The 26,642-nt window shown below is 34.9% G+C and overlaps 1 protein-coding gene across 2 annotated transcripts in view; it reads left to right on the forward strand.

Annotated features, from left to right (window-relative positions):
* LOC124635712 overlaps positions 1–26,642 on the forward strand; it is a 43,827-nt gene that overhangs the window by 15,238 nt on the left and 1,947 nt on the right. Inside the window, exons 3-9 of one of the 2 annotated variants that reach the window (XM_047171664.1) lie at positions 20,080–21,996; positions 22,877–23,173; positions 23,508–23,811; positions 24,009–24,296; positions 24,526–24,697; positions 25,451–25,659; positions 26,084–26,271. In XM_047171664.1, the coding sequence (XP_047027620.1) occupies positions 20,081–21,996; positions 22,877–23,173; positions 23,508–23,811; positions 24,009–24,296; positions 24,526–24,697; positions 25,451–25,659; positions 26,084–26,271 (3,374 nt within the window). In that variant the 5' untranslated portion in view covers position 20,080. The remainder of the gene's footprint in view (positions 1–20,079; positions 21,997–22,876; positions 23,174–23,507; positions 23,812–24,008; positions 24,297–24,525; positions 24,698–25,450; positions 25,660–26,083; positions 26,272–26,642) is intronic. The other variant, XM_047171665.1, reaches the window with a different exon arrangement.

Below are 26,642 nucleotides of genomic sequence, written 5' to 3' on the forward strand. Positions count from 1 at the left end.
GACATTCCAATGCATCTTGTAATTCTCCGAGGATAGCCCTATTTCCATCGAGACAAACGAGTATGGCAACAACGCTTCCTATCTAATCAAATTCTCCCAAAATTTAATTAACAACATTATTTACATTAAGTTTACTCTATTATACTCCACATTGAATAGGTTCTCATTTAAATGCTAAATTAACCGGATGGGTTACAATCTGTCACAATACAAGTCTGTCATTCTTTGAATCTGGGCCATTGTGTGGTTTACTGGCATAAAATGATTGTGCTAGTATGACAGTGTATAATGTGACAATACTAGAGCAACTGTGATGTTAATGTGGGTCTGGTACTGTCAGGGAACTGATTTTTTTCTGATGTATCCAATTTGGGTGTAGAAGTCTTGGTACTTCCATCTTTCTTAGTAGGAAAACGGTGCCTATCCTTGCTACTACTTATAAATGCGAATGGAACTCTGACTGTCGCGCTTTCACGCCAAAACGACTGAATCAATTTAAATTACATGGGTACATAATATACGTAGTCTAACTAAAGCCTGCTTTCATCCGGATGCAAGGTAGTAGGAAAAAACTTGAACTTGCCCGGTAGGCTAATAAAGTTGTATTAGCCTACCGGGCAAGTAAGAATTTGTAGATTTCGGGGAATAGAATTCAGGATTTGCGACATTAAAACTTGAGAAATGACATCAAGCGACCGTGTTTATCTTACTTTGAAGAAGTAAATGTAAACAGATGTTTCTTAAAAAAAGTTTAACTACGTAAACTGAACTTGATAGGGCTATAAACTTTACAGTGTAAACTCTTTGACTTGACGGAAACACTTAGTTTATTTCAAGCAGCAGTATAAAAAAACCAGCTCTTAGAAAGTGAGATATAGAATAAATTCGGTTAGGCAAATTATCTATCCCTAACAGAAGAAAGTAAATAAGAAGGGACACTCAATAAAAATTATGCAGGTAATCAACGTGACCACAATCACTGAAGCGAAACAAAAAACATTAGCACGTTAACACATAAAGACAAACAAACAACTCAAGAAACAAATACAAACAATAAGAACATGGCCGATAGTTTTTCTCTCTAATATATAAATAATGACAGTTTGATCACCGGAGGTGTCAACCCGAAGCAGGAAACGCCAATTGGTATTCAATATCGGAATGTGAATGGTGAATACATATGTAAGTACGTGAAAACTTTCATTCCTCAGAGGGATCGGTATGGTTATTTTAAACAGACTAATAGCGTAATAGAGATATCATGACTCAGTAGAATTAGATTTAATGATGGTTTTTCAACGCTGTACGAAGTTAATGTCCCTAAAGCGAGACGGGGTGAATGAACTCAAAAACTGAACTAAAAACCTCATTCTTGGTTCTCCAATGGTCGAAGCTATCATTAGTTTTGAAGATAAAGGTATCTAGTGTAGCACATTGCAGAGGAAATTCAATTTAGACCCTCAAGTTTCAGTCAAATGGGGGATCCATTTCCCTTCTGGATTGAAAGTGTTTGAGTACTACGAAGCAAAAATTCATATAGAAACAAGGGACCCATAAACAAAGGAAGTTCAAACTGCAGCCTAATTATGGACTTGTAGACACAATAAACGTTACACCTTCGCCTTAGATTTAGCATAAGTGGTCACGGGTGTTGTAGCTGTCAGTTTGTCACGTTGCTAACCTCAATGTGTCATGATCATTTCTTGTCAATACTTGGGCTGTCACGACTCCTGTTGCATGCGTTGCATAATTAAAGAAGTTGCTTCTATGTTTATTGGCATCAGAAATGGTGGTAACTGCACCTATTCTCTTTCCACTTGCAGTTTTGGGTCTTACTGTTCCAGCTATATCATCTTCAGAGCTTATTATTGTCTCGGTCCAATCTGTCAGTTCTCGATCTAGGGAATTAAATAAGGTAGCTACTAGCAAAGCATAAGGGTATTTATCATGGCATGTTCTTCGCCTATACTGTTGCTTTATATCTTTAGCTATTCTATCTTCGATCAAATAGAAAACAATCATTACATAGTCTCCTCGTTCCATTCACTACCAGAAACAGATCTTTATGCATCAGCTGATTATCGCTCAACTCACGCTCGATCTTCGGTAAGGGTTCGCAAAAACATCTTTCCATAGATTACTTTACTTACATAAGTCACGAAATACGCACCCACGGCATGGTATTGTTCAATTGTCTGATTATTATTACGTAATATATCGATAAAGTAATGAAGCTATTCGATAATCATTCTCGGTAATAGATCACGCAACGGACGGGTATTTAAGAAATTCTATCACGATAAAGATAATGATCAAGTTTAGTACGTTCATTTGCATGTCTAAACCTGATTTGTTTAATTGTGATAGCATGTAATGTTTTGTTTTTATGTCTAGTAGTTTTAATTGGCGGTTAAATGGTTGATGCGTGTAGGATTCCGTAACGACGTTGCGAGTACGCTTCATTTGTTTTTGCACTTCATGACTTGTACTGGTAATATTATCCACCTGGCCTTACCAACTCAATCAAAAGTAATGACATAGGTACTTCTTAGGGTTCAGGGCATTTTTTTTTTCTTTCCAAGTGATTGTTTCGAAAAAATGGCAGATCCTGAAAGGAAACTTCTATATTTGCCTACGAGCCTTTGACAATCAAGTTCTTTTATACCCCAAAGGTAGTACCTAATTGTTCATGAAGTACAACAGATACCATAAAAGTAACAACTTAACACCTTTTGCACCCTTGAGAACCACTAATGACTAGAACAGAACCGCAGTGACTTCCTCGTATGCCACTCGAGTACTTGTAACAATACAAGTTGATACGTAACGCGGTGGCACATCCAAACTACGTGATCCGACTCCACACTGACTCATCGGGAATCCAAGATGGCTGCCTGTCCTTTTCGAATGCGTGTTTAGTTTTAGCGAAGTACTGTACAATAGAAGTTTTGTTTACGGTTAGATTGTTTTTGGGTTTAAATGGTTCAAAATAATGAATGAAGACTATTGGATTTTTTTCTAGGCTTAGGAATTGTAGAGCCTCAAATCAAAATCGTCTCTAAGAACTCTAGCCTCTTACTGAGACTTCTGCTGTGCCAGAAAAGCTGGAAATAAATGACCAAAAAAATCAATACTTACAGTAATATGTAGTTTTAAACCTAATCCCTTTGTTCGAATTCGCCATAAGGTTTTTCGACAATACAAAGACAAATTTGTACCACAAACTATGGAGGATAAAGTCTAATTGAGCTGACCAATCAACTGGGGTCATTCGTCTACTATTTTAAGAAGTGACAATAAACTAATGACTGTTCCTTTGTTTTCTTAACAAAATGGCGTCACAGATGGCCTGGTGTCACGGCTAGGTAGCTTTGACCAATCAAATGGCTAATTGCCTTTAGTATACTCAAAAGAGTTTTATAATTTGGACAATTTATTTTGTTTCCAAGTTTTGGTACTTTGTTGACAGTTTTAATTACTTAAGTTATACTTACAAAATTATTTAACAATGTCATTTACAAGGAAAATTCTTAGGTATTTATGCGATAATGTTTATTTATGGTAACCAATACGACTTGCGCGTTATGTTATTAAATGATTCATGCCTTTGTCATTTCGGTCTGTGCTATCCAAATGTAACTCAAATATACAATACCTAGGTGAAAAGACGTTGTCCTGTGACAAAAAAGAATCCTGACAAAAAAAAATCAGTCCTTAGTAAGCGTCTTTTAGGGAATAACCCGAAATTAAGATGACGTAGGTACCTTTTAATAAACTTAATAAAATTATATAAATATTGTGCCCATTCAATTATATAAAAAACAATGGGCTTAACGTGAGTAATGGTTAATGACGTCACTTGTTATGTCGGCTGCGAGTCTAGTCTTTAATACGCCATTTTTTGTGGAACCAAGCGTTCACATTATCAAGTACTTATCCAAGATACGCTAGCTATGTCAAGGCATTTATCCCAGCTACAATTCCTAAGATAAATTGCCTAGGCAAACCTTAATATTCTAGTTAATATTCCGCTCACATCAGCAGCTTGGCTGCAGGTGATCTTTACCACACTCCACTTGCCGCATTCCATCCGATATGAATCGATTTAATTACTATTGTGTTACTTGCTCACTCGGTTTTGCTAGTCGATTGCTATTTATGTCATTAATCGATTCTTATAACGTTAATAGTGCCAGTAAGACGAGGAAATTAAGACTGAGAAATGGTGCTTCTGTGTGCAGTTTAAAAGTCTTATGTGCCAGTGTATATTTGTGACCAATTCAAACAATGAGGTTCTATGCTTTGGTACGGAACCTTTGTGTTAATTAATTAATACATTGTTAGCTATCGGTTAATTGAGAAAAACGGCTTCAATATCTAGACAATAAAAGAAAAACTGTACCTGCAATGTTATGCGTAGTTGATTACAATATGTCAATCGTCTGTACTGGCACTTATTTGTAATCGCACCTTGCGATAGGCGCCCATACCTTCTAGTGATTAGATAAACGAGATGTTTTTATCAATGATGAGAAGTTTTGTAATTCTTTAGTACATTTATTGGTTCTAAAGTATTTTCGTGGACAAGGCTAAAGGCCTTTCGTATTTTATTTATGAAATTCTCTTCGTAGTCTTTCATTTGTTTTACTATTCAAAGGCTTCACATTGAAACGTTCTAAAACTAAATTCAAACTACCCAAACTAATTCTTTTTTAAAGTGGCTTTTGTTTTCAGAACGTGCCAGCCCCGTTCAAAAAATATGACGGAGGACAATAATTTTTGGTAGAGTTCTATTCTAAAATGCCATAGACAATGTTTACCTCCTCGAAGGGCAAACACAGATGTTTCTGGAAGTCCATTCTTCGAATCATAAGATCGTTAATATGCAATATTTCTTTAGAATTCACTTGTAATGTGTTGGACGATATCTTCAGCGAAATTCAGTTTTGTTTTACAATTCGTCGTCACACAAACAAGTGACGTTTGTAATCATTCTCTCATGAATGTGAGTGACACTTCTTTAACCGTCGACGCAAAAAGAGGGGTGTTATAAGTTTGACTGCTAGATATTATGTGTCTGCCTTTCTGTGGCGCCGTAGCTCTGAAATATATGACCCGATTTGGATGCAGTCGATGGTGTTTTTCCAGCAATTCTGGACTCTCTGTGTTTGATTCGAATTTAGACTCCACTATCAGACTTTCAGGAGAAAGTTTTTTGGGGCTTTAAAGTTTAATGAGGTACAGAATTAGGTCTCGTCAATATTTCTCAGTTACCCATTAACTAACATATAATCCACCATGAAAGTGTATCAGCACAGTATAAGTTTAGAAAAGTGTTACACCGCCATTTTCCAGTTGTGAAGGAAGTGGTAAGTGGGCCTGACCATGTCATTTATGGCACTCAAGTTAACCACTTATTAATCACTGCCGGATGCTCAAAATTATCTTAATATTTCAGTACTCGATTACTTAAATAATCATGTAGGTGAATAAATAAGTTTGCTCTTGAAAGTGTGTCAAAAAAATAATTGTAAGTTAAGTTCTTGCAAATACTTTTCCATTCAAAATTTATTGAAGGAAGAAAATATATTTATTTATGAGTAATTCTTCTGTCTCTAAAACTGGCATGAATACTTACTTAATATCTGTCTATATGATTTAATTACCAGTACTCTTCCAAGACTTATCTTAATAGTGAATGTTTAAGATCAAGGATAATTTTCTTTATGCAGTCAGTCGTGACCTTACATAATAATATAACGAACCTAGGGTTAATGGCTATTACTAATTGAAAATAACAGTTAATTCACTGCAAAAAGAAACTACAATTAGAAATACTTATTTAAATGCCCTAAAAGGAAAATCGATAATAGTTACTATTATTATTAACACTTCAATACATATTTAGAAACTATTTAAAATTCCGTAGGTGCATTTATTTTCCTATCAAAGACAGTAAAAAGTTCCACTTTTTCTATTAAGGCCCCGTCCGCTGTCATTTCCCATACATCTGGCTGGCCATTGTGACCACTCAGGCTTTTGTTTATATTTCTTTCATATAATAAACACTATAAGGAAATAATTAAATTAAATTCTGAAAAAGCCCTAGACTACAAAACAGCCAATTTTTGGCATAAGTTTTACATGATTCAACAAAGTATTGTATCGTATACGAAGTACAAAGTATCGTATACCGTTTTATCTTCACTCAGCGCTAAAAATATGTTCAAATCAAAACTACTTTAATTTTATGCAAAAATATTGGGACAGACATACAGAGGTTCGAAAACTTAAAAGCTGGTAAAACGTTGCCTTAAGAAACATTTTCTAATTATGGGATTGTGAATAAAATCGTGCACGTGTAAAGCATTCCAGCATGGTGATTAAGCCTCCCATTTTGGAAGAACTTGGACAAAGAGCATTCCTAGCGTTTACCAGAGACAGATGTATGGGAACTCCTTGTACGAAACGTCCCATTTGTCTTATTTACATTAAACGAAGATTAAACGTAATTAAATGGCTTTGATGATGTCGAAAAAAACCTTTTGTGTTTGTCTGTTTTGATTTTTTATGAATGGTGTTGAATTTATCATTAGCATGATGCATCATCAATGATAGGTACGTAATCAAAATATTTGTATTTATTTATTAAATCACCTGTCAGTGACGTGTGTTTGTACTGCTAATATATTTATAGAAGAACATTTTAATATCCAGCTGCATATTATTTTAATCCAAAAATTCATTATAAATTGCAGCCTTTAGCCATTACTTCGATACATGCGCACGCGACGCCACAAACAAATAGCTTTACATTATTTAAAACAGCATTTTAGAATACGTTCTAAAGTTGAAAAAAATTCAAACGGTCATAGCGAATATAAGGCTAGCCATACACGGCAAGACATCTGCCTTGAAGTAAATGGTTAATTGCAGTAATTCGCAGCTGCCCAGCCGTTAAAGCTAAATGTCAAACCTTTAATCAATTCATTGCCAAGAACAAACGACAAGGTCGGCCCGTTTATCCTGATTAACTTCCAACGGATATGAGTAATGTATTAACTTTGTAGTTGTATCATCTTACCACCGATATTGACAATGGCTGACTAGTTAGCACGTTAGTCATGCAACTTGCAAAGTTATGGACATTAGTGACGTATCAAAGAGCTAAACCTTCTTAACATTTTCTAAGCATAAATCAACCATAGAGTTCAAATGAACTCATTAAAGAACCACCCCTACTAAGTTAAAAAAAGAAAACAAATTAAAAAGAAATTAACCACTGGCACGTGGCTCTTTTTTTAAAAGCCAAGGTATGGAACGTTATCAGCCATATGCCACCAACGCGTGGCTTATACACACCTCCCTTCGTTCAACCGACCGTGTCTCGCTCGTGCTGATAGCTGATACAAACCTTTTTACAGACCAGACCATCGTTCTTTTTTTAAATTTAAAATTCTGCTAAACGAGGTATATGCCCGCCAATTCCTGGAGAAAAACCGCGTCGATGTGTGTTGGAATATACGCACGATGTACGTATAATACCTCCTTTACAAATATCCAAGATTATATAAAGCATACCTACTTCAATCATTCGTCAAACATTCAATCATTCAATGTTCACTTTAATCGTACGTTCTTACATTCGAAATATAACAGTCGTTCAGGATACATGTGTTTTCTTTGTCTCACCTGCACCCATATCCAACAGGTTATGGGCCCAGGCCGTTTTCTGTAGTTAAAAGTAATACAACAAAATTTTAAATTCAGTGAAAGAGTGTAAATTAAAATTGCATTAACAATGAACAAAATATCACATCTTATGACGGTGTTATTTCTGCGTTGCTAGGTGATGAGCAACTCAATATGGTTTCTGTGAAGACTACGCCTACTCGAACATGAATTGTATAATAATAATGAGACCCACACTCAAAATAAAAATAATTAGAGCTCTCGCTGTGGCGGCATATTGGGCTGACAAAGTGTAGTCTCACTATAAGACATGTCATCGACACGAAAGAAGAAGAATAAAAATAATTTCAACCAGGAAATTCAATGCATATAATATCAAAAATGTATTGTGATCATTGCGGACGTCGGAATAATTTCAAAAAGGACTGCCGTTACTTAAAGGGACTGCAGCAAAATAAATCAATGGGTGAACTTCAAAAGTCTGCCAATAACATTGAATACTGCAACAATGACCAGGGCGGTTTCGTTTTTATGATTTCATAATGTAAATTGTCTGCTAATTATGTAGAAAATAGCTATATAATACTGTTTATTTTCTTTTAGATTCTGGTGTGACAGATCATGATGACATATCATATTGACAAATCAAAAAAAAAAAAAAAAAAAAAAAAAAAAAAAAAAAAAAAAAAAAAAAAAATTAAAAGATTGACAATGTAAAAAGGTTTTAACCTCGTACGTCGAATTATCCACACCATTGAAGATCGGTGTTGCTAGGAAAGGAGTTTCAATCCTGGAGTTTGGTAAAGGGTAAATCGAGGTATAATAACAACATAAATTCAAGGATCAATTGATGACGTTTTATATTCACCGGAGGTACGTTATAATATGCCAAAAGACTGGTATGTCGGTAAATTTTTCAACATTTATGTTAAAAATAATAAATGTTTTATGACAGCTGAGAACATCAATCGATAATGTTTTTAGTATTACTTTTAAACAGTAATAATTCTCTGAGTAATTTAAATTTAGTTGAAGAGAATAACCAAGACTGTGTAAAAGAGTATAAATAATACGGCATAGTACTCACTTAAATAAACAGAAAAATTTTATGTTCAAATATGTAGTTGATGAAAATAATGTTTTTATTTGATAATTTGGTAATGCTGATGAATTATTTGAACCTTGCATACTTGGTAAAAACCATGTACTGTAGATAATAAGAACTATTTTGTTACTTTTATAGACAATTTTATACATTACAGTGTAATATTACACTGTTATATATATTTGATGTATGCTAAGTCAGAAGTGCTGAAATGTTTTCAAGATTTTGTTGCTAAAAGTGAAAACTTATTTAACCATAAAGTAAACTAATTTATATTGCGATAGTGGGCGAGAATATCTTTCTAATGAATTTAAAGATTATTATTGTGTTTGTAAGGAATTACTTAGGTACTGTTTAACAGTATCGAATAGCCACAACAAAATGGTGTCGAGGAGCGTATGAATCGTACGTTAACCGAAATGGCTCGACCATTGGTTACAAATTTAGTTACAAATTGGTTAGAAATTATATAAAATATTCTGGGATAAAGCTATATTAATATACATATTTAACAAATAGACTACCCACAAAAGCGCTCGCCAATAATAAAACACCATACGAAACATGACACAATCAATACCGAAAATACGAAACCGAAAATAAGTCATTCAAGACATTTAAAATAATGATGATGATTCGGTTCAACATGTTCATGATAAAACTAAAGCCTCGAAATTTGACGAAAAGTCATTTAAAGCCATATTAGTTGGTTACGACCAAAATGGTTACAAACTATTTACCTAATACAGAAAATAACCAATTCCCTATTGCGAGGGATGTTGATTTGATGAAAGAAAGTGCTTGCGGCACTAATAACCGCGTAGACAAGCACTGCCACAATCATCTGTCCAAGATGCTCTGTGGCCAATGATGATGATGATTTGATGAGTTGTATTTCTATAATACCTGTTCAAATTCCCGCCTAAATTAACAAGCACGATAACGACGATAAATCGGCAAAGTTAATAGGCAACAAACAAGAACATAATCAATCCCCTGATAATAGCTCAGAAGCTGGACCTTCATCTAGCAAACTGAGACGTAAACAAATAATTCTCAAAGTACCCCAATAGATTATAAAAGGATTGATGACCCATTTTTGCTTATCGCTCACAACTGTTCAATCACTACCATGCACCTATTGTGACATTTTTAGTGGGGATGATTCTAGTATACATATGTTGAAAACCACAAAAAGTGAAATAGAGTCTAATCATAGAAATAATACTTGGACTCTCATAGCAAGACCTAAAAATTTTAACATAAAAAGCTCAAATTGGGTATGTACAGTTAAAAATAACGAGTTGGGTAAACCTACATGGTATAAAGCCCGATTAGTAGCTCGTGGTGTCACTCAACAATGCTTACAAGATTATAACGAAACGTTGACTCCAGTAGCTCAAATATAATCTTTCCAATTTATTTTAACTCTTGCAAATCAGTTTGATTTACATGCCCATCTTATGGATGTAAAAACCGCCGTTTAGAAAGGCATTCTCAAGGAAGATATCTATATGGAAGTGCCTTATGTACGCAATGCGCATGCAATGCTTAGTACATGACCAAATATTTGTGCTGCTATAGGTATTATAAGTCAGTATCAAAGTAAAAACATGACCAAATATTTGTGCTGCTATAGGTATTATAAGTCAGTATCAAAGTAAAATTAATGAAGTTATGGAAGTGGTTAAAACATCTTTTGAGATACATAAAAGGAACTCTTAAATTAAAGCTCACCTATGTGAAATGTGATTACAAACAACTGATGGCAGGGTATGCAGATTCTGATTGGTTGAGGCGACGTTATTGACCGCATAAGTACAACAGATCACATATTTAAAGTGTTTGATAATTGTACAATTTCGTGGAATACACGGAAACAAAATAGTCGCCGGTTCCTCAACAGAAGCTGAATATATGCTTATTTGAAGGTATAAGAGAAGCTATTTGGATAAAATCATTATAACATAGTTCTATTCTGATAAAACAGCCAATGATGATATATGAAGTTAATAACAGTTGTATTAGCATCGCTAATAATCCTACAAATCACAAACGATATTGTGACGAATTTAGTTAAGTTTTTATGTGTTGATTTGTGTGATGTGATGTGATGTGTTATTTATATGTTTTTAGTTTAGTTTAGAATTAATAAGAACCCATCTGCCGCATTAGGCACGTCCTGTAAGGGTAGATGTAAGGTTGTATATGTAAATAAATAAGTAAATGTAATAACAAAATACCAGACAACCAGGCAACAGTCTGGAACTGAATGACATGAGGTTTAAAACTCATATATAAAAAAAGCCACACTTTTTAAGAAAGCATATTATAATTTAGAACATTAAGTTCAAGATAAAAATGCTTAGAAATGTGGTGGTCCTGCTCCATAGGACATAACAATATCTAATTAATAACCAAATTAAAATTTTACCCGCTAGTAAAATTGTATTTTTCCTTTGACTATTTGTCTGGTGACAAAATATGTACATATAAAAGTATTAATTAATGTAAAATATGTGAATGTTTATACTTATTACAAGATAAGTTACAAAGTACATTAAAAGATTCATATCATGTTTAATAATTATTCTTATAAATGGTATTTGACTCATGCATTTTCGTGAAACATGAAAATTTGAAGCATGAAGCATTTTAATGGTAATTTAATTCTCATATGTTTTTGTTTGTGATTCTACATGACCTTCGCATGCTGTTATTGTATGTATCAATACATATAAACTGTAATACCATACTATGTATTTAAAAAAAAAAAGTAACCATGGAGTTACTTGCCTGTTCTTCTCCATAGGAAGCTACTGTTGGAATGAGCAACTAGAATCAAACTTATTTATGTTTTTGACTTTCATAAGTGCTTGTTATGGTCTAAATGAAGTAAATGTTTTGACTTTGACTTATGATGCAAAGTTTTTAGAATTAAGTTGAACTTAATGTAAATTTTTGAATAATTTCAGTTCAATGATTTTATTTAGAATGCTATTATGTTTATAATCTAAGCTGTTGATCAAAGTTATTGTAATTTGATATGCAGCAGGTACTATTTATGACTGTATAAAGTGTATGTAAATATTGCATATTGTCCTATACTGCAATGTACAAATTGTATTGTATACTTTATATATCAAACAATGTTTAAGGTTCTTCTAACCTACAGAAAGACATGTGTTGCTGGGGAGTTTGTTGCGCCACTTCTTCTTCCCAGTAAAAACACATAGGAAGTGGTGAAAGGTGGGCGTTTTGGGGACTGTCTTTTATAAATTCCTGACGTTCAAAAGGTGCTGTTTTGCAGCCAAGTTTGGGTAAACGATTTTTGACTTATGATTGTATAAAATGCTTGTACATTTGAGGGGGGCTGTTGGAATATACGCACGATGTACGTATAATACCTCCTTTACAAATATCCAAGATTATATAAAGCATACCTACTTCAATCATTCGTCAAACATTCAATCATTCAATGTTCACTTTAATCGTACGTTCTTACATTCGAAATATAACAGTCGTTCAGGATACATGTGTTTTCTTTGTCTCACCTGCACCCATATCCAACAATGTGAATATTAAATGATTTGGAATGCATTTGAAATATTAAATAGGCATTTGATACATTCGCATGGTAAAATCAGATACTAGGATGTTAGAATGGATTTTCTATTGATTTGCATACTAAAACAAGGTGAACAACATTGTCGTGTGATAGTACTAAGCTACCTTCGCCAACTACATTAATATGTCTGCATTTTTTAACCTTACAATCATTTTTTTCATTGGTTTTGCGTATCCCAAATTGTATGCTCACAAGTTTGTTCAATTATAAAATCTGCCATTCACTGTCGCTTTCGATCCCAAAGCAATTCCATAGATACTTTCTATCTTTTTTTTGCTCAAGGGTACGGAAGTCCCGTCTTCATACAGTATCGAGTTTGGAGCAGATGTCTTTGGAACGGTAAGCAACCGTTTGGGGAACCCCTTAGTAATGGGCCGATACCCTAATCTTATACAGGGAGATTCACATTGAAATATTTTTATTACTTTTCATAACCAATTATTGAATATATTTTTACATTTTTTAATATTAAAAAAAAAAGTCAAAAAGAAACTTTAAATATAGATGTTATTTATTATTTTGTTAAATATTGGTTGATTTTTTAAAAATCTTTCGCAATAAAAAGCTAGAAGTCATTAATAAAAGAATGTCATATTAAATGCGACAGCTATGCTAATTAATTTGTGACAACTAATATTGCGAGAACAGTCGCTCACTATTCATTGCGCAAATGCAGAACAATAGCAAATCATACACTGAAAATGTATTATAATGTCACACGCCTGTAAAACGTCGATTTGTTCTAGCTAACAATATCACAGTGTAATTTATCACTTAATAGATAGCAGGTTGCTTGTTACGTTTCAAAACGAACTGATTTACCTACATATAAACTGTTTGCTAATGGGCAGGCATGTTGCTCTAATCTTAGCCAGAAAATCTATTGGTAAATTAATTACGATAGATTCGCGTGACCAGAGGGCTGGCTTATTCTTTGGACAAAGAATTAGCATTGCCATTCAACGTGGCAATGCAGCCAGTCTTCTGGGCACGTTTCCGGAGGACAGTGATGCGGAGGAATACTTCGACGCCTGATCAATGTTCTTTTATTTATATATGTTTTTTTTTGTTTTGTATATAGTTTTTTTTTTAGTATTATATAAAGATAAGTAGTTTAAGTTTGTTTATATAGTGTGTACATATTTACTTGTCGTTAGTAAATAATTTAGGTAATAAAATAATACGATAGATCTAGTAGATGAGACTTGAACATTTTACTGTCAGTATGGCACATTTTACTAGTTCGTCAGCGTCCTTGTAAATAACCAGTTCCTGATACGGTACGGTAAAAACTACAGTTTCTTTGCGGTAACGCTTTTACTTTTCAGGTTAATAGACATAAAAAGCTTTTACAGTACCAGTATTCTGATATATTGTCGTCATTTTACTTTTTTGGTCTTATTTGGAACTGTTTTCTTTTTCAGTTCTCAATAATAATTTATTTCGAGAGCAATTTGAGTACAACTGATCCTCCGACTAAAATACTATGGATTCCATTATGTCACTAAGCTAATCGAGTTATTTGACCATGAAATTATTTAACAAGATTCTAAGTAGGCACATAATTTGATACCGCATTAAGTCTTGTATTAATTGACGTAATTAGTGTCGTAAATCCAGTTCGTGATTCATACGTAAAATAACAAATACATGAACAAATTCGACTAAAGATTAAACACGGTTTAATTTATTTAATCAAGTGTTTATTGGATATTTATCACTACTTGTAGAATCACGCTTGACAACGTAAAGTTGTGATGTGATTTATTAGGTAGATACAAGTATTTAATTGGCAACAGTAATATTTAATTTATAAAATAGTTTGACGTTAGTTTTCTCTTACCTACATTTAGTAAAAAATGCAATAAACTGTATTAAGCACCCTGTATTTGGAGCGGGTTGCATCGTTTCCCGGGGCGGTACGGGGGCCATCGCGACCCCTGCGCACACGCACAAAAAGTGCCAACACCTGGCCGTAACCATAGAGATCAAATCACTACTTGTTATACACATATTATTATCTCTGTAAACACTACTCTAGACTTTAAGCTTTGAGATATAGAGTTCATTATTCGTAAATAAAAATACTGGAAGAAGCTTACGCGATTATCGATCTTTCGTGTGAATTATAACGGTTTTCTTTTGTTGATATTTTGACAGGTGAGCGTCACAAAAACACCCATCAATCCAGTTTTACGTACATTGCATAATGGTAGCAGTTTTCATTCCATATAGTTTTTGTGTCAATGGACTTAATTGAATTAATGGTCGCCTATCGTGTTTCTAATCGAGACGCATTGTTTTTGTCCAATAGCTGCAATTAAATTCCTGGCCATATTGCATCGAAGAGAATAATTTAAAAATAGAAATTGCGTCAACCGAATCACGTTCACTACCAATAGGAGAGCCAAATTCCGTTATTGGTGCAAAAAACTGGCCGGTCGAATTCCCGTTCGATTTCAAATTAGGAGCGCGGGATAGGCCAGGGACGCGCATGCGCGTGCCATACTGCGCGGCAGAGCGTGGCGTATGGGAGCAGATGACACGCGACCGTTACACCAGGTGCACGTGCCAGCATATATTTCACAGCGGAATTTATGAGCTGTAGACACAACGAGTGGGTGCGAAAGATAAGAGATGGGTTAAACTCGTGAAGGAAGTAAACGCCTGTACTGCATTTTAACTAAGATTTTTGTAAATGCATTACGAATGCATATCATAAAATAAAAAAATACAGGTGAAATCGTTGAATTCATAGAAACAAGGTTACGATACAGATACACAGATCATTTGCTCAAATTGAATAGCGAGGTGTTTAGCATTCGAATGTTTTACATTCACCATGTTAGAAGCGATGACCTATCCTTGGCTTGGATTTATAGAAAGGAACTTCATGTATTTCCTTGCTCTCATAGAATATGGCTGATTCAAAATCAAGAAAAATATAGGTAGTTACAGTAAATCAGAGAAAAAAACATTAATAAATTCTTTTTCGATACAATTTTTTCCAACTGCAGAGATATATCAGGCATGAAGAGTAGGTCTATATTTATCTGATCAGAATTAAACTAATAACCACGCGTATCCAAGATTAAATGGTTGATTATGATTTTATTAGAGATATAACGCATGCAGGCTTCAGGAATCAGAGCAAAGCTTGTTTGATAGATTGGTAACTAGTGCAGTATATATTAAAACAGTTAGCTACCACATTTTTATTATATCAGATTATGACTTTACGTTAAACCATTTTTTATTAATCGTTAAACGTCGTCGCGTGTAATGGAGCGCAGTCAATGCGCTACGGTAGATATGGTCAGTCATGCTTTCCCCTATCCGCGATCATTTCCACTTATAAATATTATATCAGTTTATACACAAAAAAACGAAGATTCCTTACTTTTTGTAACATCAAGTTACGTTTCGTTTTTAGTTACAACCTCCCGTTGATTCCAGTTTTTTTAACCGACTTCAAAAAAGGAGGTTCTCAATTCGACCGTATTTTTTTTTTTTTTTTTTTTTTTTGTATGTTTGTTACGCGATTACTCCGCCAGTTATTAATCGATTTTGATGATTCTTTTTTTGTTTGATAGGATATACTCCCGAGGTGGTCCCATAGTCATCAGGTCAGGATCTGATGATGGAAACCCTGAGAAATCGAGGGCAACCTTCGAAAGTTGTAGGCATACATAGGGTAAAAACTTGACACTCAGGTGTACGCCTAAAAGCACTATTCAACTGTGAAGATTTGGAGCTGACCTGATGATGGAGACCAGAGAGGGTCGAGGGAACTCGACAACTGAATATGTAAACTACCTCGTGTTTGGGCTTAAATTATTTGTATTGACAAGACCTTTGCAACAGTGAAGGTTTGGAGCTGACCTGATGATGGAGACCAGAGAAAGTAAGTCGAGGGAACTCGACAACTGAATATGTAAAATACCTCGTATTTGGACTTATATTCTTTGTATTGATGAGAACTTCTCACTTGTATGGATAGTGACAACTATTCGTATCACTGAAAAGCTTTAAATAAAAAACTTTTTTACAAAAAAATTAAACCGACTTCCCAAAACACTAAAAAGCAAAAAAAAACTATTTTTAGGTGCATCGGCCTAGAAGTCGGTGGCAAAATTAACTTAGTAACATCCATTAGACACCGACTTCTAGGCCGATGCACCTAAAAATAGTTTTTTTTTGCTTTTTAGTGTTTTGGGAAGTCGGTTTATGTTTTACACCGCGTTCCGTTTTTGTTTTCACGAAAAACAGTTATCTATGGTAATTTACCGTTTCGTTTTACGAAGAAAGTTGGTGAAGTGTTTCATTGATATTTATTGTTAAACAATGCAAGCAATTGCGGTAACAAATGCTAAAATGCAGTTATTGATGGGTAAATCAAATTGTAGAAAGTTTATGTCCTCAATTTAACTCACAAGGTGCCACTGCAACTTTTAAATATTAGCTTTGTAGACTGAAGAAAAGACTATCAAATACCAAAAAACCTCTGAACATATCAGAGACCTTTAACACTCAATTAAAATATTTAAAGTCAATACCCATTGAAGTAATCAGGCATTGTTAGCGTTGAAGCGTGTCGGTAGAAATGTAGGAAGCTTACAAACTACATCGTGAAGGCTCAGTGATAAACACAAGGTTCCTGTAATGTCACCATGTAGGTCTTACGTATTTAGGTCAATTTATTGATAAAATTCAGTGTCAAACTGTCAAGCGATTGTGTTTTGTTTGTTTGTTGATGGAAAACCGGTTATGTCAAGTTGGTGATAGACTTTTTTCAATGAAAACATGCTACTTTTATTAATAAAATGCTTACTTGAATATAAAAATGTGTGTGCAACACCCTGTATATTCAGTTCATTAAGTGCAAAAAAAGTCTTGGCATCATTGAAAAGTATGGACCAACTGTTTGAATTTATGTAGATATGTATCGAGTATGTAAACGAGCTTTATTTTAAAAGTATACACTTTTATGACACACGTAGATACTAAAATTATGGGTACGGTTTTCAACAATGTGGGCAGGATAGTCGTTATCCCGCATTTTTGTAAAGGACCGCATACTTTATGAATTACTAACATTTTGAAGCGTTATTTTCTATTCTAACCGAATCGTTATTTATATTGTGGATATAAGCAGGTTTTGATTATTTATTAGTTTTATATATAAATCTATATTTAGAGTGTATGCAATGATATCATTTGCCGTACATATTAAAGGAGAAAGTAGGTAAACAAATGAAATGCATAATGTATTTTTTATTTATTACAATTTTTTCCTTAATGTTAATTACTGCAAGTTACAAAGTATTTAAATTATAGTGAAATCTATAAGAAACAATAAAATGCGAATACTTGTTTAGTAACTATTTTTTAATGAAAAATTAGGTATGTGTATCTAAGGGCCGATTATTCAATCACCAGATATTTAAACCTGAAGAATATGTTTGACGTTTTGACAGTTTTTGTATGGAAAATATGTCAAACCGAAATATTTATTCCTCAGATCGAAGTTAACTATTGTATCTACTTAATTATGTAATTAAACTTAGTAATGCCTTATTTTGCTGTGCCCTAACATCATTGTAACATTATGGTATGCAAATAAATAAATATGAAAATAATTGGAGACTAAAATATCGGCCCTAAGCATTATTTAAATATTCAGCCTTCTTACGACATAATCCTCCTTGCACATTCCAAAACGTTATAATTGAAGCTATTAACAGCTTTGTATTAATTATGAGTGTTTCGACACTTATTTTGCAACGTATTAGAGGTTGTATGCTAAGTTTTAGAACCGCTGGTTAATTTATGACACACTCTCGTGTTTCAAAATGTCATTCATTTGACATTTCTGTAATACTTATTGATACTTTGTGATATTTATTGTAAATACGTATTGTAAATATCTATGTAATACTTATAATATTGCTGTGATTTTTTATGTAAGCCGAAAACTCTGCCAAATATTCATGAACATATCTAGGTATTTGAATGCCATATTACATTGGGTGTAGTTTGTATCTTCGTTAAAGTTGAGTATAACAAGATATTAAACCTTATATTAGATATTAAACGTAAGATATTAAACCTTATAAATTCTACCTCTTTCTTAAAATGAATAATATGACACTGTTAATAAATATTTGCGGCTACAATCAAATCAATTATTTGTTTAAATTTAAACCTGAGGAATGTATCTGTAAACTGAATTGTTTGCATTTTAAACCAACTGTTTAAACGTAAAATATCGGATAGCAATAATCAATTGCCATAATATCCGTCCTATAAGAAACATAAACTTTAAATCTGGAATATTTTAAACTTCGAACTCAGCACAGATTAAATAACACTTTGATTGGTATTACCAGACTGAATAAACAATTAATTAATGGTAGAAAATTTGCATCTACCTGTGGAGTAGTAACTACCGTCAAACTATGTGAAATAATGATCATTTTATGTAATACCTGGACCTTTAGACCTGACTAGAAACTTGCTAAGCTTCCCCATGTCAGTCGTTAATGTGTTTTTAAACTTGCTTACCATTGCTAATAATCTTGTTATAATTTACTACGCAATTTAATGGCGCAATTTTTTTCCATTTTCATAACTCTTAGTCGAAAACACCTAAAGTAGATTAATGCTAAGATCGTTTAAAGTATTAAAGCCACGCATTCCGAATTTAGATAATAAATGACCAAACAGTGTAACATAATGAAGTCTTTAGAAGCATTTGCATAATGTCTTCAATTCTTCAATAAATCAAATGACTATCAATGAGCGACTACATAAAGTTATTGTCTGACTAACACCCGGTGTGTATAAGTATGCAATTATATTAAACAAAGTCTAAAGTTATGTTCCAGTGTAGTAGGTACTACTAGGTAGCTAGTAGACCAATGAATCAGATAGTAAGTTGAGTCAGAAAACCGCAAACCGTGGCATACTTTATCCAACTAAGATGTTGGAAAATGTACATTAAGTTATCTACTATTTTATATTAAAATGGCAAACATGTTTTTCCCACAGGGCTGTGTGGTTAAGACCCTATATTTTTTCACATCTATTATTGGTTTGCAATAACATAATTGCGATGTGTTAAGCTATTTGAAGATGTACACACGAAAAACAATATTGTAAGAGTATTTATTGTAAGAATCATTGAACCGTACAAAATCTTAGAGTTATTTGTATGCGTATGGCGAATTGAAGGGGAGAAATCACAGTCGATGTGTGAACGCCCTTGCATTCTGTGCACAATAGCCTCTGCAACGGTTTTTAACATCTGCCGACCGGCCCTGGAGACTTTCGTGATATGCCACTATTATTATTATTTCAAAAGCACGTCATACCGCCTTGGACTGTGTTTTACCACTTTTTTCTTTTAGTATTGTCAGCAATCAACACAATAGGCGTACCAAATTCCCATGACTATCAAACAAAAACAAAACAAACCTAACATACGAGATAATTGCCTCGAAGGCACCAGGCGTCACGCGTCGCGGGCACGCACCTCCGATACTCCTCGTAATGGACCAGCACATTACGTCACTGACACCGATCATTAAACCCACCACCTTAGACACGCTGTTCTCACGAATTATTTACCTATTGATATTTTTTTTCTTTTCAGGATGTCCAATTTTCAACGAACGCGCAGCAAAGTATGGTGGGGTGATTCACCGCCGAACATAGGAAGTCCGGTGGCCCAACCCGAGTGGAACCGAAACAATCGCGCCCGAGACGATCCTGAGTGGGAGCCACAACTACCTCATTGGATAGCCAATCAGCCCGATGAACCACAGAACAAAAGCGCCGATGACATCGCGCAACCCATGCAGATAAATCAATGGCCTCTGCGTCACGGTAGCCCTGGCAGTCACAAGAGTCAAGATTCCGGATTCTCGGATTCAGACAGCTCACCTCCGCCCTCCCAATATTATCAATCACCTGAGGCTACAGATAACAATAAATCTTCTAGCAGTAGCGATTCGAATAACAATCAAGATATAACTGTGAAACAAGCCGCTGGTTTTCAGAACACACCAAAAGGTAAAGAGATTAACAATGCGGGGCTGCAAGATAATGTCAGCTGTGGCATGCCGACGCCGAAGCCACGGCTTCGCAGCAGCAGCGTCATACAGACTCCGTATGACCTGCAGAAGTATTGCGAAATACATCGAGACGAGGAGCATATGGAACTGTTAAAAGATAAAGACACGGAAAATGTAAATAAAACTGAACAAAAGTTTCCGACACCCAAAAATATAAACAACGAAACAGCAAATAAAGAGAACTCCAAAAATATTTTAAACAATAACTTAAACAGCAAACCCAAGTCTAAAATCGATAACAAAGTAGACATAAAAGTAACTCCTCCGAGTAACAACATAAACAAAGAGAACAAAATAACAAACAAAAGTGCAATACAAAAAGATACCAAAGACGTACCAGTTAAAAACATTAATGTTATAAGTCCCTCGAAAAAATATCCGGCGAAGAAGTCATTCATATCTAGCACAGATAGCGATAGCACCAAAGTCATTAAAGTAGCTAAGGTAAAAGATTTGGAAACTAGTAAAAATAAATCTGACGACAGTTTAGAATATTTGAAGTTAGAAGATAATAACCAAATAGCAGTAAATAATCAACCTAGAGTACGTACGCCGATATCAAACGTATCTTACGTACCTACTGAGCGAACTACAGCATCTAAAGTAGAATATGCGCGAAGTTTATCTAACGAGGAAGCAATTCCTATTACAACAACTCCAAAATTCCAAAGAAATAGGCTAAACAAATCTCTGAATTTCGAAGCTCAAAGATTAGACCAACAAATCCTAGACATACAGGAAGGCTATCACTCTTTAGGATACATTGATGAAGAAACGATACCAAACAATGACTTATCTTACGATAATGAGCAGGTACACAAACCCGCCAAAGCTATACTCGGCAAAAATATCATGGACAGTCTTCATTTAAAGCCAACTAAGAAAGCAGGACCTAAAGCTAAACAGCGAATGGCAACAAAAGGAGATAGGGCAAAGGATTTATTCAGAATATTTCCCAAAAAGGAAAAGCCTGGAGTTGTTGATAGTCTAGCTGGTGGCCATTTGGCAGGTAGCAGAGTTCCATCCCTTGGCTTACCACGAGCCAAAGATCAAGACCAATGGGTTATCGTTGGGCATCCTGAAGAGATGTTGATACCACATTATAACGAAAGACTGGTAGGAGCAGAGAGTGACTTAAATCAGGCAAAAGACAAACCTGATGAGGACCTTCTCAAAAATGGGCGTGTCACTCCTCCACCGCAGTTCCAAGATAAACAGAAGACTCCGTATGAATCAGATTCTAACACGAATAAGAATTTAACACATGACTCTAAAAGGGAAAAATTAAAAGGCGAAATGGATTTTGTTGATGTCCAGCTAAATATGGCTTGTACATCAACACCTAAAATGCTGACTCCCCATGAGTTCTTGGACATTCCAAATAGTGATAGGAAGAGTGCTAGAAGAGTAAATCTTTTGGAAAATTTTAATAGCGGGTAAGAATCTTTAACACATTTTAAAGTCTATTTTTCATTTCCTTCCCTCACCAGACTGTTTCAAAAATACCTAAAGAATTAACGAAATCAATGCAAATTGCTTTACAACAATTACATTAGCCGCGACCACGACGATAAAAAGCTACTTCGTATTGAATTTAAATACAAACAAACAATTTCCTCAAGCAATGCTTTTAATTAAATGACACATTTTAAAGGCTCCCTTTTCCTTATTAAATACTTATGGCCTTAATAGAACGACAATTTTATTAATTTAACTGGTCCAATATAGACTAATTTGCGAAGGTCGAACACTTAAAAAATATCATTTAACTTAACAAAAAGTAGCAAAGATATTGTCTTATCCTTATTCAATGAAACTCAGTACTGTAAGTATTCTTCAAAGTTACTTATGAAATAAAACTAAAGGATATGTAAGAGTAAGCTCCTCAACTAACTGTGACTGTTTAAGCTCTGATGTCATTCATGTTATTTACTAAGCATTTAAACGATTGAGCTCAATATTGTACCCATTGGAAACATTGTACAATAACATTTATACTCAAGCTAATGATAATTCAACTCACGCGCAAACAATACAAAAATAGCATTCCGATTAACCGCGAAACTTCAGACGATAAAATAACCAATGGGCAACCACCAACCACGCTAACATTCAAAGGACTTTTTAGTCCCAATTCTTCTTCTTTTAAAATAACTCTATTTGCCCGTCACAGTTCTTATTGAAAGACTTCTTGAATTGAAGGGCTCTCCTCTCTTAGCTACACATACTATATCTTCAAAACTTCCTTTTAAAGTATTAAAACTCTTCTAAATGTCTTACTAACAACACCAACTAACACAACAATTTCGCTTACAGCGATTACCATTCCAGGATAGTGCTGAACAACCGAGACGAGATCCTTTATCGAGAGCGTTCGATAGACCAGACCTGTCTCGAGAGGCTTTGCGATCGAAAGCCTGAGCCAGTTCAGTACTGGCTATGTGACCTAGTCGGATCCTGTGAGAACGAGTGCATGACCACGCTGCAGAGCAAGCCACTGGGTGCTGAGATGAAGGCCTTGGTGTCAGCAAGCTCGGCAACTATCACTGGGAACATTAAGAAGGTGCAAACACATGGACAGATTATAGTGCACCAGTACAGTGATGTGCTAAGGTAAGATATCATTTATAGATTGATTTATTACCTGAGTAAACTAAAAATACATTAATTTTACATCGTCATCATTAAAATTCTGTTTCCAATAAGATAATCGATTTATAATTAATTTGAATACATTATCGACTCGACTACCATAATCTAATCAAAGATAATGATAGAGTTGTAATCGACTTCCCGATTGCAACTTTCACGGTAAAGAAAGAAATTAATAATCATTTTCATTTCACTATGCTTCATCCATACAAATTACGGAAACGCACTTTTCACAATAACTGGTAAATTAGCATACTCATTCGTGATTTGATTATGCAGAACACTTTCTTTTCAGGCAAATTGATGCAGAGAAACCTGGTGAGGAACAAATCTGCTTGTTGGTTGCGAACATCAATGAGTTCGTGCTAGCTCACAGCATTACTTTGAACACGAAGCCACCGGGAGAAACTCCTGAAAGATGGGACAAGATCAAGAAGTCTCTACAACTGTATCTTCAGAAGCTGATCGATGTTGGAGAAGACGTGAAGGTCGAGTTGAACGAGACCAGCCCCGAGTGGAGCCTAGTCTTGAAACACTTGGATACGTTGATCGAGATTTTCTTAGAGACTACCAAAGCTGTGCTCGTTCAACAGATGAAGGTAAAAAACTCTTTTGACCAAAAATCCAAAATCTAGTCTCAAAATAAAAGATGACATTCGCGAAATTGTATTGTGTGATCATTCAGACTAATAACCGGATTTTCACATCATAATCATCTTAGAGATCTCACGATATTCGATCTTATAAAAAAACTTTCTTAAATTCGTGCATAACGCATTCTTTTACTTTCCCACAGACTTTGGTATCGATAATTGAGGAACCACCTTCGGATATGATTCTGAAGAGTACTCTTACGTCTATTGGTCACTTGGCGATGTTAAGTGACAATACTGAGAGTTCTTTACATGAGAAATGTACGAAAATCATGAAGAATATAACTGAGCTACCGTTTGTGGACTGTGCGGTGCCCCGCGCACTGTTGACGGCTATCATAGAGTCGAATAAGAGCTCTATAAAGGCGCTGTCACTTCGTGCCCTTGCAACGGTCTGTGTTACTGGGGATGCTGTCAAACAGTTTGAAGAGGTAAGGTTTTCTTTGATATCTCTATTATTTAACATCATTATGAGCATATTATTGGTCAATTATTAGATATGGCTTATGGGTCTTCAATTAAAATCATTTGACTTTTGCGTTCACCCTTTGAAAATCCGCCTCAAATACCATGCTAGCAATTTTTATAGGTACTGGTAGACCGAGTTCTCGCCCGGCATTTCTGCTAGCTGCTGCTACATCGTTATTTTTTTTTTTCTAGGGAGGAGGCATCGAGATCATTTCAGACATTCTGTCCGACCAGTCGAATCCTGAGCCCCAGATGCGAGAAGCGATCACCGTACTCACTCAGATCACCGCGCCATGGCTTCGAGGGCACTACGACCTCACACAGATGCATCTGTACCTGAATTCTATCATTGAAAACATCACCGGTAAGTTGCAACTAGATTACTACTAGCGCCATCTAGTTTCGGAAATGTGAAACTTTGAAGTTGGTTCGTGTAATGCATTCTTGGGATAGTGAAATTGTTTTCGAATTATTATTTAATGCATATTTTATGGACAAAAATAGCCTATATGTAAAACTATATTTCCTGCCGAGTTCATTACATAAAATAATTCTCTTCTTGCTCTTTTTATTTAACATTAAAAGTTGTGATAGATAAAGGTCTAAATAAAAATACTCAGTAATAAATCTATATACAATGGTGAATAAGTATTAATTAACCTTGCGTAGAACAATAATAGAAATATGACTAACTTTATTTAAAAAAAAAAACTATTTGATATGCTCCAAAAAACAAAATCAATTTTCCACTTCAATAACCGGATTGGCACGCGAATACAAAATTAGATAATACGTAAAGTAGCGCAAAAAACTGTTTGAGATCATAGATATTATGTGAGTTTTTATTTTATGCGTAACTTTATTGGTTTCTTGATGTAGAAATATTAAAAAATATGCAAGTACACAAATATCACGGCAGAACCAAAAAAAAAGTTCTTTTTGCAATCAACTTATGATATCATCCATGATTGAAACTACAATTTAAAAAAAAAAAAAGTAATCGTAAAGATCCAGTGGAATATACCTAATGGTCAATGTTCCATATACCACATTTCACCTGTCTTTTAAAAAATAAAACATCCTCAGAACTTATTACATTTTCTCCATAATTCTCCAGGTATTCTCTCCCGCACCGACTGCTGTCAACTACTTCTCCTCTGCACCGCGTGCCTGGTGAACCTGGTACGAGAACTCGAACTGGAGAAGAAGGATGATGACGTCAAAGCCAAGTCGGACATAGTGGAGGTCATTACGAAGCATAGGACTGTGGAGAAACTGTTGGAAGCCGTGAAGAGAAGGGGACCTAATATCTCCGTCTTTTTGCAAGTAAGTTGAAGGAAATACATATTTTAAGAATGAAATTTGGGATAGCATTAAAAGAAAACAATAATTGTCAGTTGATTCCAATTGTATTTGTGGTTACTTTTTCGTAAGAACTCTAGTGACTCGTCTGCGTCTGACTGAATATTTCACTTTTTACATTTTTAGACTGTGTATTTAACGCCATCTATTTTTGGAATATGAAATGTCTTAGTCGAATTTCATATTCAACTATGTTCAAAGATGCATTGGATGCAATTTTCGCCACAAAAAAGGCTACGAAAAACCAACATACAGGTTTACTTAGCAGAGGAACTATGTCATTTTTTCCAAAGCCTGCCTAAGGATCAAAATAACCAACGGGCGTGGGTTCCTATGATAACAAACATTCACCATTTATTGCATTTATAATCATTCTAATCTCTTCTAGGAACAAACAGCGTCTCTCCTAGCGTCCCTCTCGCGCATCCCTCGCTGCGTGCTATCGCTGTCGCGCGCGGCGGCGGCGCGCGCGGCGCTGGTGTGCTGGTGCCGCGCCGCGCCGCTCGCCGCCGCGCGCCGCCACGAGCTGCGCGCGCAGGCACGGCTGCACTGCCATGCGGCGGAGGCTATTGCTAGGTCAATATAATATTTCAATCTATTCCTTAAAACAGTAATAAATGGTCTAATTACTGGTCACTCTATAAAAGAAAAAGATTATCGTCTTTCTTTTATACAAATACACATATGTTCTTTTGTACACTATACTGAATTGCAAGGACAACGGTACTCGGAAACCACACAGAAGAACGAATCGTTCTATAACCGACTTTCCAAAAAGAATGGAGGGTTCAATTCATCGGAATCAATTTTTTTATGATAGGATTTGTTACTTACGCATCCGAATATTTGTAACCTGATAATTATGATACGAAGGAGAAACAATCTTGTCAAATTACTATAGATTAACCCCCTTACTTATAAAAATCTCTAATCACCCTCTAAGCAAC

This window comes from Helicoverpa zea, chromosome 13 (genome assembly GCF_022581195.2).
Source record: "Helicoverpa zea isolate HzStark_Cry1AcR chromosome 13, ilHelZeax1.1, whole genome shotgun sequence".
In the NCBI taxonomy this organism is placed as follows: domain Eukaryota; kingdom Metazoa; phylum Arthropoda; class Insecta; order Lepidoptera; family Noctuidae; genus Helicoverpa; species Helicoverpa zea.